Source organism: Aquila chrysaetos, chromosome 24, assembly GCF_900496995.4.
Source record: "Aquila chrysaetos chrysaetos chromosome 24, bAquChr1.4, whole genome shotgun sequence".
In the NCBI taxonomy this organism is placed as follows: domain Eukaryota; kingdom Metazoa; phylum Chordata; class Aves; order Accipitriformes; family Accipitridae; genus Aquila; species Aquila chrysaetos.
In genome coordinates this window covers 8,224,410-8,239,330 of record NC_044027.1, presented here as the reverse complement: position 1 = coordinate 8,239,330, position 14,921 = coordinate 8,224,410, and the positions used below count along the sequence as shown (strand labels likewise).

At 44.5% G+C, this 14,921-nt stretch overlaps 1 protein-coding gene across 4 annotated transcripts in view; it reads left to right on the top strand.

The window, feature by feature from the left end:
- The window catches only part of RABL6 (RAB, member RAS oncogene family like 6), a 60,038-nt gene that overhangs the window by 27,219 nt on the left and 17,898 nt on the right, over positions 1–14,921 (top strand). For all 4 annotated transcript variants that reach the window (XM_041119834.1, XM_030000055.2, XM_030000056.2 and 1 more), the window contains 2 exons: positions 2,880–2,983; positions 12,671–13,029. In XM_041119834.1, the coding sequence (XP_040975768.1) occupies positions 2,880–2,983; positions 12,671–13,029 (463 nt within the window). The remainder of the gene's footprint in view (positions 1–2,879; positions 2,984–12,670; positions 13,030–14,921) is intronic.

Below are 14,921 nucleotides of genomic sequence, written 5' to 3'. Positions count from 1 at the left end.
GTGCAAATGTGATCAGGTCAACCGGGCCTTTGGATGCTGCACTGGAAGGAGACAAAATTCTGCAGACAGCTGAAATTGCCTTTTCCCAGGAAGTACTTGAAAGTGGCATTCAGCCAAAGCATTGGTCTGTAGCACATGATTTATTCCCTTCTTTTGGGTCATTGCTAAAAATAAGCTGTTTCTTTAATATTTTAATACCAGCATGGTAAAACAGAATTTATTTTTTAAGTATTTGGAAGTCCATTATTAGTGATGAATTTTTACAAAATTAAATGCAACTCTCTCTTAACTAAATCTAAGTTCTTAATTTACTGTGATCTGTGAAAACTGAAATAAATAAAACTCTGGTAGATGTCTTACTGCCAAAGTATGAGGAAAGGCAAACCACTTGTTTAGTAAAAGCCATTATGTAAGTGCCTAAGGTAAGCATTGGAGAGCAGTGTCCCTTCTGTCTCTGTTTATTAAGCTAATTTGCTCAGCATTTATTTCACTCATCCTAGGAAACTGAGGACAAAGAAGCATAAAACTTGCTCTTTTTTGTCTCATTTTTGCTCATACTGTATGAATAACATAAAAGGATGAAATCTATTACTTCTAAAATCTTGAATTTCTTGTATCTTGAATTCTAAAATCTAGAATTACTTATGAAGTCTTGATTAGTACTTCTGCTGTTTAGTGTAGCAAGTTTAAATATGTATAACATGTTTTACTGAAATGTTCTTGTCTGTATACCACAATAAAGGGAATTCGAGTTAACTAATGACTTCATAATTCTTGCATACATGTTAATTGAAGTCAAGTTTCCATCTGCATAGAGCTTATGAATATGATGAATAAAAATTACCTAGCAAAGGAAATATGAATCAGTCCAAGCTCTTAACACAATGACAAATGTAAAAATGAAGAATCTAAATGTCTGAGAAGCAGTAAATTAGCTTAAATGATCATAGAAGCTCTTAAATTTCACAAAAGGCTGTATCTTCCAATAAATTAGCATGTTTAAAAATTATCAACCACTGTGAATCACCTGGTCTTATAATACAAAATAAAAAGTACTTAAACCTTGCTTGCTGATCTAAGTCATGGCAGAATTTGATATAAATCTGCCTGCCCCATGGAGGGCTCAAGCTATGCCCTGACTACTCTGTTGGACAGAGTATTGTGGTCTATGTTCTATAAAGCAGATGAGTTACTTGGTCTTTAAATTTGTACGCTTTCCTGATAGCTCCAGAGTTGTCATGTCTACAAAACTATATTGTCAGTAGTATATGCATGTGGATACTGAATGCCATGGCTTTATCCAAATGTTTGTCTTCCCATAGGGATTTTATTCTGTAAATTATGTAGTAGATTTCCTTTTATGCTTTTTACTCCAATGGGATCTTTCTTCAGTGAGCATATATGTTGTCAAACATGGAATTAACAATTCACCATGGTTATTGATGCTAAACTTTCAAAAATATTTGTCATAGTAGAAAGCTTAAATTTACATTGAAGATAAGGCAGTTCAGTTATAAAAGCAAAAACCTTTGCAGCTTGGAGGAAACCTGGGGTTTCTCTTCTGTCTCCTCCTGTCTGGGCAATGGAGCAGCTTGGCAGCCTGTGGCACTGGTGGACCCCGCTTTAATGGGCACTGTGCAGTGCCGTGAGTCATCGGATGTGTCTCAGCACAAGCTGTCCCTGCTTCCTGTGCTATCTAGTATGTAGGCAGTGGGAGAGGGAGAATTGATGCTTTCAGACACTGAACACTGTGACTTTTGACTCCAGAATTTGATGTGTAAACGGACTCGCATGCCCCTCGCTCAGAGCCTCCCCGGGAGGCACGCGGGGTGCTAGTGGTGGGAGCCTGGCCATTGCCAGTGCCCAGCTGTGTGACAGCTGGCTGCATCTGAGTGCAGGGGAAGGGGCTCTGGTGCAGGGATTGTACTGTGGAGCGGGGCAGTGGTCACAGACAGCTCTAGTCTTGGCCAGGGGATCCTGAATCATGTTTCTGCAGAAATGGATACTGTGTTAGCCGTGTGGCTTGGGGCTGTCGCAGAGCTAGGTCTGCTGGGCAGACGGGTGAGGAGGCTGGTGCTGGATCCACTGCAGGTGAGCCTTTGTTGCTGGCCATGCCTGTCCAGTCTCAGCTAACGCGTGTGGTTATTGATTTCTTCTCATTGCCATCCGGACTATCAGGAAGGGTGTCCCATGACCATTTGCAATTGATTTTGAGCCTTTTAAGCCAGCACTTCCCCTCAGCTGAGGTTTTTGCTTGGATTCTGCTGGAAAGGTGGAAAGGGAAGGACTGAATTAAGCTGTGTTACGTTAGTGAAGCCAACTCACTTTACTGCACATTTGAAATGGACTGGAGTGTCTGTCACCCATCTGTGGGGTAGCAACTGAAGGCAGAGGGGTAGTGACTTCTAAAATTTCACTGAGTTGACAGGTTGTGCTCACTCATCTATCCCAACAGTAAAAAGAAGATTATTGTGAGGTTTTGCATCAGCTGGGTCCTACTCACAGAGGGACTTTTTTAGCACAGGGAAAAATAAAAGATCAGAATTCACGGGTTGCACAACTGTTCTCTGCAGGAGTTGAATCTGTTCTCCAAACGCAACTGGTGGTGCTGTGTATGAAAATCACACATTGATTTATGGCTGAGTACAGCCTGCAGAACAAGTTACTTTCTTACACACAGACTTTTTTTTACTACTGCTTCAGCTTCCCTTTGTGCTTCTGTATTTAAATTGAACACTGTGAGAGGGACCAAAGCTCCTGTTTAATTCATTGCTGTGGGTAGAGTGGTGACACGAGATCTCACTGTACCCTGTGAGCGCACAGAGGTCTGTTTCAGTGACCCTACCTGCTCAGACCCAGCTTGTTTTTTTTTTCTTCAGAGGGAGACGTTGCTACGGCAGCTGGAGACGAATCAGCTGGATATTGATGCAACTTTGGAGGAGCTGTCAGTGCAGCAAGAGACAGAAGATCAAAACTACGAACTGTATGTCACTGAGCCATCTTTTCTAACTGTTTTGTTGCAGTCTAGGTGTCACATGAATGTTGGGCAGCCCCTGCTATGGCACGTGGCCTGACTGAAGGGTCCAGTGAGTGACATTTAGGGTTTCTTTGGATCTTGTAAAATGTGACTTTGAAGTGACATCACCTGAAATAAAGCATGCACTTGGGGATCCCTATGAAAGGGTCTGGTTTCTACAGGCACATGATCTATGGGAGGGCAGCAGAAGTGGAGCTGAGCAGCACACCTGGAGGCAGCACGTGCTGAAGGGATTGTAGATAAGTATATTGCAGCCTCTGATGCTGAAAGGGGATATTTTCCATCTCTACTGCTCAGCACACAAGTTGGTTCCTCTTCTTCTGGCTATTGCATTCCCATGTATTGCGTGTCTTATGATAGGCAGAAAGTAATAGCAACAACATTGTTGTCTTTTGTTCCCTTTGAACACTTCTAGACTCCTCAGTGTATTTCTGGTTTGAAATAGTGGCTAGTTCCTGCTGCTTTGTGTTCATTCGGTGCCTTGTCTGTTTGCTTGCTGCTTGAAATGAGCATTTGCCAGATTTAGCCCTGCAAAGCCAATACATCTGTACCACAGTGAACAGGAATCTCTTCATATTTGTATGTTATTGACAACTGTGTTCCACGAACTCCCATTGCGAGGTCTTTATTGCCATGATGTGCAAGCCAGAAAAGTCAACCCAGAACAAACTGGAAGAAGATTCTTTACAGGCAGCTTTATTTGGAAGTTGGAATCGATGATTATGAAATATTCATGCACAGTCATTTTGACAAGCATTTCTCAGACCAAGTTTCAAGTTCTATAATCTTGGTCAGTGTGTTTTCCTTTGAGAGCTTTGAAATACCCCATATACACACAAAGCAGTACTGTTTCCAGAGTGATCACCTCATTCCTTTCCTTAGGGACTAGTTAGACTCCTCATGCCTTCAGCAATTCTCTTAATGTCCCTACTCAAAGGACTGGGCTGTGCAGGCAGTGCTGTCAGATGGTTTTCCAGTTATTTTTGTGTATACTGCATCAATAATGGAAAGATACTTAAAAGAATCAAGAGCTGACAGAGCTGTTCCAAACTCACACCAGGAGATCTTGCTACTTAGTCACCTCTCAGCCTTACACCAGCTTTAGCATTTGCTGCACCCTCACATGTGCCAATTCAGCTCACAAATCCAGCTGAAGGCTATCTTCTGCCATATCGACTTCTGGGTTAATCTGAGTTGGGCTGGCTCTGAGAAGCATCTGCTTAACACCAGAACTTAAAGGAAATAGGAGCAGCATGGTGCTGGCAGAGGTGGGATGGCAAGACCTCCTAGTTCCAGCAATGGATATTAGACTGGATCATGCCATCCAGTGTAACCACACCAACATACACCATTTTATAATATTGGTGTGCTTCCACTGCCAGAGAGTAGCCTTTCTGGGTACGTGTTCCTGCAGAAATACTAAAGAGTATCATTTGCAATGTGGTAGCATCCAGAATCCTAGGGCCAGGCTGTTCACATTGGTCTAGGCACTGTGCACTAACAAGTCCAAATGCCTGTTCTTGCCTTTTGCAAGCTCAGAGGAGCTTTTGATGCAGTCAAAAGTAGTGACCAGTAGTGGTGGCTGGCATCACCTCAGTAGAAGCCCCTGAGTCATCTGCAGAAACTTCAAACCCAAATAAACATTTGGCCCATGTGTCAGTGCCCTGTCATTTTCCAAACCAGCTTGTGAGCACAGGAAAAACAGGAGATGGGGTGCGTGCACCTGAAGATGCCCACCACCTGGCTGGATAGAGTAGCTGCCCTTCTGCTCTGCAGGACAGTGTGCTGCAGCAAAGTACTGCTGCTCAGCTGCTGGGAAGGGCTTGCACTGCAGGTGGCTAATTGCACTATTAGGCTGCATAATTGGCTTAACATGGCATAAGAAATACCTTAGCCATGGTACCTGACAGAAGAGGAGTTGCTAAAATATTAGAAGCAAGACTTTTCTCTAGGATTCTGGTTTAGCAAATAAACTGACATTTTTATGTAGCTGGCCACCTTCTGCTTTCACTTCAGCTGCTGCACGTTTATGTCTGTGTACTGAGACCAATGCTCTTTGCTTTCAGAAAATAACACTTTCTATAAAGTAGAAAGGTCTTTAAAATATCCCTGGATGCTCCCTGGCTTGAGCCACTGATCCCAAAAGAAAAGCACCAGGCTGTGTCACATCTGAGTTCTTTGATCACACTGACTAAAATAGAGTGCTATTTTAGGATTTTTGAGCTTTTTCTCACACCCCAGGTGGAAGCAAAGAGTCTGTCTGTTTCAGTGGCACCTTGGAAACAGATGAGCTGCAAAGGGGTTACTTCAACCCCAGAGCTGAAAAGTATACTCCTCCTATGGTCATTTTTTATCCCTGCAGGAGCTCTTCAGACTCGAGTCCTTTAGCCAAAGTCCTGATTTAAAGAAATAACCACACTCATATCGCAGGGAACTTGGGATTGGGTAACGTGCTGATTCTTAGTAAACAGTTTAGGCTGGTGAACAGAGTATCTGTGGACACAATGACAGTACATGGTGGGAATCAGAGCTCGCAGTTGTGAGGAAGGTCTGCAGTGCTTATTATTAGGGCTTACGAAGGTCCTTGCATCCATGCTTGTCAGAGGCCCATCATTTTGGGATTATCGTGTTTAACATGCTACTTTGGTGGATGTCAAAATGAGCACCTGGTGCATCGTCCTCTGACACTCACCTTGTATACAGCGTGTACGCTGGTGCAGTGTGACTTGTTGACCCTTGGCAGATGTGAAGCCCTTGCGTTGGTTGCTTCAATTTAGGCGGTACTTGGAGTTCTGCTGTCAGTCACCGTGAATTGCACAGCAAGGGGAGGTGTCCACAGACACCTGGGGCTGCAGGCCATGGTGTGGCTGCTGCAGCACCTCCTCTGAGGTAATTCCTGCTCTCCTGCCATAAAATCAGGCCGTGGAGCAAGGCGAGGTGACAGTGCTAGGACATCTCAGTTATTTCATTCACCCCGTGCACTTCTAGTAGCTGCTCTGTCACAATGACCGATGCTAAATTTGGATCAGTGAGAGCAGCAAGAGAACAAGAACCCTTCCTCCTGCTGTGGCTGGGTACCCGAGGACAAAACGTCATTGCTCCAAAATGTGGATCCCAGAGAAAACACGAGGTGGCACACAAAGCTGCCTCATCCACCTTATGTAAGCCATCCCTTGGCAGCCACTGGCTGGGCTTTGCCTGTGTAAGACACATTTAGATGCTTCCAGCTCTTTCCCTGCACTTAGTCTCCTCTCTGCCTGGCACACCTCTTCCTCTGGTACTTTCCCTGTGCTTTCTCAGATTTTATGTTTTCAATGCTGCTAAAAACGCATTTTGGCCCTTTTTGAGTTCCTGAATTCTTATTAAACAAACAGCAATGACTTTTTTTACTCTGTTCTGAATTTGTATTTAATTTGCTCGATTCTTCCATCTTTAATTGTACCCAGTTTATCTTCTGTCACAAGGAGAACTTTTTTATGTTCAGTGTGCCTGTTCCCTCACCGAATGGTGCACACAGAGAAGTAGTTTGGGGGAAATTGTGGCAGCTTTTGCTGCATATTCATTTTTTTCAGGATTAAGCTGCTGGTGGAAACATTTGCAAAAGTTAGTAAGCAGGTTTAATGTATGGTTTTCATGAGCTTTTATGTTTGGCTGCATTTTTTCCTAGTATTACTCTTTTTAATATCAAAAGACATTTAATTTCGAGGGTTAAGTAATCAACTCTCTTTGAATGAAAGAGAGTTTCTCTTTTTTTTTTCTCCTAGGAATTAATATGAGTTAGTCAAAAGGAATACTAAAGTTATTCTTTGTGAGAAATCCCATCTTCTTTCACACTCAGTTTTGAAAAGCTTCGGGAAATTGTCATCTATAAACCACTGTGTGATTGTTTGATTTGTAAGCATGTAAAGTCCAGCTTCTTCACAGGAATTGTTCATAAGAAATGAGTTTTCAGATAATTTACTCCTTGTGTTTAAGAGCTCTTAAGCAAAATGTTAGGCTTTGTAAAATTATATTCAAAGCAGTTGAACGTCAGATTATCTGAGATACTGTATGATCCAAGCTACAACTTCTGCAGCGGCAGGATCTGTCCCAGGTTTGCCACATGACAGCAGTCCTTCTAGGTACTTTCCTAGCAGAGCCACACGGCTGCCATCTGCATTGTCAGGTCATCCTGGATAGCCAGATGCTACTGTCCAGGTAGGGAAAATCATAGAATTTTAGAATCATTTAGCTTGGAAAGGACCTTTAAGATCATCGAGTCCAACCGTAAACATAACACCACTAAACCATGTCCCTAAGCGCCACATCTACATGTCTTTTGAATACCTCCAGGGATGGTGACTCAACCCCTTCCCTGGGCAGCCTGTTCCAATGCTTGACAACCCTTTCGGTGAAGAAATTTTTCCTAATATTCAATCTAAACCTCCCCTGGCGCAACTTGAGGCCATTTCCTCTCGTCCTATGAATGAATGACAGACCGGTGACTGCAGAAAGGCATTTGCACTCTCCTGATGAGGACTCTTCTTTTGGGAGACACACTCCCTGCATTAGACAGCTTTATTCACTACAAAGTCATTGACTGGGTTTTGGGGTTTTATTTGCTTGTTTGTTTTTTCTGTGTTGAGTACAGCTTGTAACTTTGCAAAGACCATGGTGCTGAGTAACGCTAGCACTGTCTGGCAGGAAGACCTGCTGCTAGAGCTGTTCTCTTGTATCTTCAGCTATACAGAAGTACTGGTCTGGAATCACACTGACTGAAGGCAGAATTATCAGTTAGGAAAGTAAAACCACTTTTGCTTTCTTTTCCCCCTACCCCACTTTTATCGTTTCCACTTGCTATGAATCACTGTTGCCATCAGACAGATCAGGAGCCAACGTGTACTAGATGGGACTCTAGGTCATGTTTTTTGTGGGGGGCTGCATTAAGGATTAATTGCAACTAAACCTGTCATCATCAATCTTGCTAAAGAAGTGGAGAACACGGAGCTTGTCCTATATGTTGTGGAGGGGGTGTTATCCTGCTGCATCCATTTTGCGTCAAGTGGAAAACCTGAGGAGCTCTTGTGGAGGGGCTGTACTCTCCAAGGCCTGGGCAGCAGGATTCAACCCTGCTTGGCAATTGATTTCACATTCAGGGGCCTGGGCTGAGGCGGGAATCAGGTTCAGTACCTTTAATGAGCCCAAAACAGACATGTGGAAATCTAACCCTCAATAACCCCAGTTAAATTAATGTCACATGGCCTATTAATCTTCATTTTCACAATTAATAAAATAACCCAAAGCCTTTCTTGCCACATGAAATACACTTGAAAAATTGATCATAGCAATTTAGAACCAGGAGCCAAAAAGCTTCAGGGTGCTCCCATCTTCAAAAGTAAATGAACATGAGGGCTTACAATTTTAGGAACTGTGAGGCTAACAAGTTCTTTTTTGCTTTTTTTTCTTTGCTCTGGGAGCAGACCAAGAGTATCTTCAAGCCCTGATGAATTTTTGTTCCTGCAGAGCATGTTCATCTTTAAAATTGCATAAAAGTCTCCTCTTGCAAGCAGGTCCAACTGACAGTGAATCATTCAGGGGTTTTGAGGATGTGGACTTGTTACTTGGTCTGAAATGGAAGGACTGAAAGGCAAACAAGGAGCCTGCATGGGTGAGGACAGATAACCCACCTGGACTTGCGTGGCACATTTGCTGTCTCTATATCCCAAGTGAACAAGTGTACTCAGGTCACAGCATGAGTTCATCTTGTGCTTTAATAGGACCTGGTTGACTACACCTAGTGTGGACATGAAGCTGCTTGTTTCACAGTAAGATTTTGAATGAGTCCTTTTGCAAAGGACTGACAAAAAAGATAGAATGAGGAATGCAGTGGCCAGATTGTATAGAATATGAGAAAAAACAGACACGTGGCAGGTTTGGGCTGGTGTGTTCCCAAAACAGCCACACTTGTGCCTCTGAAGAGTGTGTGTAAAGCCAGAGAAAGCATTCATACATTATGTAGTATTTTCGAAGTGTGGAGGATGCTTAGACACCTCCATCCTGGAAATTACTGAGAGCTTGCTGGCAGTGTTTTCATGTATGCTGTTTTTCCACCTACCTCTTTCACGGAAGAAGATATGAATATGAAAGCTCAGCAGGGCTGGTTTATGCAGCCCACGTAGAACCAGTATCAGACCATCCTTATTTCCCTGGTGTCATGGCACACAGCATAGAGATTGGCCCACATGTCTGGTTGGAGATGAGGAAGGTGATACAAAGCACACGTGCCACAGATCTCCTTGGTGCTGTGCTGGGGTAGGAGCCTGTGTCGTGCTGTCCCCAAATAACCATTGTATCTTTTTGCTAAAAATAACTTGCTGTCTCTTGTTCTTATGCCCTTTACATAATGTAGGTGAGCAAGGCATAGGAGCACAGGTGCAGAAGAAGCCTGAATGTGTGTTACTCTCGAGACTAGCTGAGCTGGAGGGAAGGATGACACTCTTTATAGTTCACTTATATAGCATTTTTTCCCTCCAGCTCTTAAAATTCATGTGTTTCTGCAGGAGAAACAGGTGGTAGTCACAGTCCTCCCTCCCTCTGGAGCTGGCTACTTGCCCAGAACAAAGCAGGTTGTTTCCAAAGTGGGCAGCTTTGGTAGTACAAAGTACAGTAAATCTTCAGACACCCTGATTTTGTAAAGTGTCCTGTGCTTTGTTGGGTCCAGCTTTAAGTACTCTTTCAGCTTCATATTCTGTATCCTAAAATGACTATATATGTACTTTGTATATACTTCATATAGGATCCTTGTTCCTTAGTCTTCAGTGTACAATCATCTTATCCTACCTGAGTCTACCCAGTTGCCTTGATGGTGGGACCCAGCATCCTGATCAGAGTCTCAGAGGTTGCTTGGTTCTGTTTTCATGTAGTGTTGGTGATTTAGGTGCTCACATAGGCAGTCAGAGAGCTCAGCTCAGCCAGGAGAGCAAGCAGCGCTGGCATCAGTATCTTGGATGCTAGATGCAGCAGTGACCAAGCTTGCAGGCCTTCCAGCCAGGATCACTGTTGCTATAAACAGGAACAGGGGTGCATGTAGATCAGCTGGGATTAATCTCTCTTCACAGTTGGGAGGCAGGAGCCTTTAACCCTGAGTAGGGCTTGGGAGGAGGAGGAATAAATACCACAAAGCAGAGCTATTCAGCCATCCTGCCTTCGCCAGGAGCCCTGAATCAAAGCTGGAAGGGGAGGGATGACAGAATTTAGCACTCAGTGCTTCTGGCATGGATCTGTGGAGCCGCACGTCCTGTGCAGGCAAGTCTCGTGGATGACTTTTCAGGCCATAGCAATTCACATGGCTTTGTGGATTCAGAGCATTCACTTTGGACAAGGGTTGAATTGCCGGTACCCTTGGCTTATCTTTCCCTCGCCACAGATGCCTTGTGTAGTCTCCCTTGAGGGATGCTGAATGGCATGTATGGTGACCCCCTCATCAAGAAAGGAGTGATGTGCCATTGCTTGGCCCTGCAGCACGTTGACAGAGATGCATTGAAAATACACCGTTATATTCTTGCAGGGTGTGTGATGCATTGTGCACGTCCCAAACAAACCTGATGCAGTCTCCACACAGCTCAGTGCAAGAGTTAAGCTCCTTTATGTTTTCTCGTTGGTGCGTGACAAATCATGCATCATTTTCAATGGAATGTGTTGTCGCATAGCTCACCCCAGATACTAGTCCCCTGGGAGAGAGGATGCTGGAATGGATGCTCTGTCGCATGCTCTGATCTTAGCTCTGCCAGGAGCTTGTTTTGTTGTAGCCAGTCTGCTGGGTGGAATAAGCATATAAGCCTTGCCCCAGATCCTGGTAGAAGCATCAGTGAGGCTACCACAGCGTGGCGCTAATTTAGGTGCCTTGACAGTGGTCGTGGGTGATAGGTAGTAGGCGGCCGTGCGACAGCCAGGCTCGTTTTCTGCTCCTCCCAGGCATTGTTGCGATTGCAGCCTTTAGTCCAGTCTTCTGGAATGAGTGAGGCGAGTCTTTCCTAGCCATTCTCATGTGAACTTGGAGCAAGAACACTTGTTAGATGACTATTTCTTTTGCACTGTTGAATTTCTTCCCATTTCTGTTATCCAGGATCATCCAGTTCTTTCTGTATCTTATCCCTGTCCTCCTCTCTGTTGATGCTGCCTCCCAGCTTGCAAGCTCATGAGCATTTCCCTGGTCTCTGTGCCGCTTCACTGAAATGCTGAAATATATCTCAAGGCTAATCCTTGAGGAACTCTACCAAGGATTTCTCTCCTAGCTAATACGGCTTTTTAGTGCTACTCTTTATCTCCGCTGTAGCCAGTTCCTTAGTTAGGAAGGACTCCTGGTTTTCCAATTCAAGTAACAGCTTCCTGGGGATGTTGTTCTCTAGGGCTCCAGACACTGCTGGTCACAGAGTATATTAGTTTGTTCCTTAAAAGTGTATCAGGTTGCTCCTTAAAATGGGAAATGATATCTCAAGGGGGTTTAGAGTCTTTTAGCCCCTGCTGTTTGCTTTCTGCTTAGCAGTCATTCCAGTTAGGATGTCTGTCGGACTCAAGTCCCTGAAGGACGAGGTCGTGCTCTGTATGGGAGAGAAGTCTCTGTTTTGACATACTCATTGCCTGGAGCACAATGGAGTCTGTCTGTCTCGCAGAAGCAGTTGAACCCAGAGCCTCTGTGCATGAGTTCATTAGGCTTAATGAAATAAGAGGCAATTCCGTGACGTCCTAGATTTTATACATGATACTTCACTTTCAGTGTCGTCTTTATATCTCTCAGATGAGCAGCATGTAGCAGATTTTATTTTGAGACCATTTCGTAGTAAGAGCCTGCCTTTCTGTTACTGTTTCTTTGCATGCAGCTTGTGCAAAGACTGCTAACCAAATGGGCTGCAGAAGGAGGCTGCAGCAGGATCAGGCTTGGTTTCCTTTTTGAAAAGGATAGAGCATTTCACCCTCTCTAGCCGTACAGGCTTTATTGCTCTTCTAGTCAGGAATCCAGCCAGGACCACAACTTGCTTCAGAGCTTCTGCTGCTTGGCTCCACTGCCTCCCACACAGGGGGGGTTGTGTGCAGGGGGAGAGACTGCCTGTATATCTCCACATTGCAAGAAAGATAATTGTAGTCAGTCCTCTGTGAGCCCTCTGGATAGCTCTTTTCTTCTGACATTCAAGGATTCTCCTCTCAAATCCATTCTTGGCTGAAAGAAGAGGTTTTTATAGCATTTGAGTTTTCTTGAACACTCTGATCTCTTCTGCTGAATCTAAAAATGTGTCATTCCTGTAGCACTTACTCCCTGAGAGACATATGTCCAAGAACTGACTTAAGGTTGTGTTTCAAGCCCTGGCATGTTGTTACAGTCTGTCTATCCAGGGAGTTCCCAGTAGCAGTGCAAATGTAGGTTTCATCCTGCAGTGCAAAGCAGGTTGGGATTCTCCACACCTCGACGCAGATCAGGTGAGTTTAGCTCACATGGGTGAACCAGATTTATTGTGGCCCAGGGAGTCGCAGCATCACCGAAAGCAGACCGGTACCCTCCCAGCTCAGCACATAGCCAAAGCAGCCCAGCATCATGCTCGGTGCTCTGCTGAGCATGTTTTCTCTATTCCTTATATTTACAATTTATCTTCCTTGCAGCTTCCTTGAAATGATGGAAGCCCGAAGTCGAGGACACACATCGCCACTAACAACTAACGGACAAAGCCCTTCCTCTGGCTCCCAGTCACCCATAGTACCTCCGAGCTCCACATCAACGGGCAGCTCCAGCCCTGGCACCCCACAGCCGCCCCAGCCGCTTTCCACAAGCTCCACCATCTCTCCTGAACCCCCCCCATCTTTTTCACCAGTGCCTGCACCCGAGGCCCAGCAGCCACATGCGCCTCCACCAGCTACAGCCTCCCCAGCACCTACAGCTGCAGTCCCACCACCAAAGCGCAGCATTATTTCACGTCTGTTTGGGACGTCTCCTGCATCAGACCCCTCTCCTCCCCAGCCAGGTAGGTGCTGGAGTGCAGTGTCTAGGCAGGGTGTCACCCATGGGCGTTTCTGTTTTCCTTTCATTTTTACCCTGCGAGAGGCTGAGCAGACAGGTGTCTGAAGGGCACAGGCCCTGTGTGTGTGCAGCATGTGTCCAAAGAGAGCTGCGCTGTCAGTCTCTATTTTTCTCCTGATCAGTGTTTTGGTTTGTGCTGGGCTTAGATGGGGGCTGTGTCCAGCCAGCCAGCTGGGTGATGGGCTTCAGGAGGAAGGTAGTGAACATGCAGGAGACACTAATAAAATAACTGTAAGCTTCTCACCAGGAGCACAAATGCTTCTTGAATAGCAAGAAAAATTGTTAGAGAAGCTATTTGAAGCTCTGTCTTCATAAAAGTGTGGCAGCTCAAAGGGGCTCCTGTGTGTTAACAGAGAACAGCAGAGTGCTGGTTTTAAAGGTTATTCAGCCAGAAATGATCACGTAAGTCCAGGCTCTGCAGTGGATTCCCCTCCGGGGAAATATGCTCCTTCAGAGATGGTCTGAGGAGGAGGGCAGCTCGCCTTGACTTCTTCCTTAGCACTAGTACACAATGGAGCAGAGTAGCGCAGCATTCATTCCAAACCCCTGCTGGACAAAGTTGCAGGGCAGAGGCATCGAGGGTTTTGTTGCATGTAATTTTACTGATCTGGACCTTAATTTGCCTGTCACATTCATTTTCTTCGCAAAGCTGACTGGAGCTGCAGAGCTGGCACTGCCTAAAAATCATTAGCGTGACATGGTTTGAATCACCCTTTGGAAATACCTTCCCTCTCAAACTGTCAATCCCTAGAGCTCACAGTACTCTCGAGACACCCACAGAAAGAAAGGAGGAGGTGCTGGGAACATGGTTTGCAGTTTCAGATGTTGAAATCTTTTAGTTTTAGATCTGCACACAATGTTCTGCATCCTAAATCTGTTACCAGGTATGACACAGTACACCCATTTCAGTTTGTTTGACTCTTCCTACTCAGAAACAAACAAACCAACAAAGAGGAGCAAATGTTAGAAATCCCTTGTAAATAAAAAAAACTTTGTCATATTGATACATAGAAAAAAACCCAAGTAGTCTACTACCAGTGTTACAGTCTTTGGGGTTTGGGGTTTTTTTTTTCTTCTTTTTTTTTAAATCAATCACTTGGCTTGAGAACTGTTTTAGGCTTGTGGCCTGCAGTCCTGATATCTCAACAGTGCTTTTTAGGAGGGTTGCAAAAGGCAGCTAGGAAAAGCTGATCTGTCAGTGTTATTAGGTTTATGTAGCATGCCAAGGGTCTGTGCCTCTACTGGAACATACGTAGGGACTAGCTAATTGGAAAGCAGTTGAAAAATATGGGAGCTGCTATTTAAGCTTTCCCTTGAAGTCTTGTAGTAGTAGTTCTTTTGGCTTGTTTTTTCTTACACCAGCGCTAATCTATGGCACTAGTAATAGGGTTATTCGTACACAAAAGTGATCTGAAAGCTGTACTAGTAGAGCAAAATCTAGAAAAAAAAAATACGAATCTTGTTCACCCAAAAGAAAGGAGACTAGCTGTGAAGTGCTGTCTGGGCAGAATAAAAAGGTTGAATATTGCAAATTCTGAAAAGGTTAATCACTTTAGGCTTCTTGATTATGTTCATTTCATGAGTTTTCATCCTGATACCTTGAAGATGGGTAAAGGTGTCTCTACAAATAAGCTATATTAAAGCGAGTCTCTATTTGCAGCAGCTCTTGAGCTTCTGGTTACCCAGGGCATCTAAAAGCACAGTGTGAACAATTCTGCCTCTGACAGTTACAGCCGAAAAAGCAAGAGGAGGTGAGTGGGTGAACTGAACAGTCTGGAAAAGTTAGGAGAATAATGAAGGGACATCACACAGGAGCAGTGCACACAGCATAGGTAT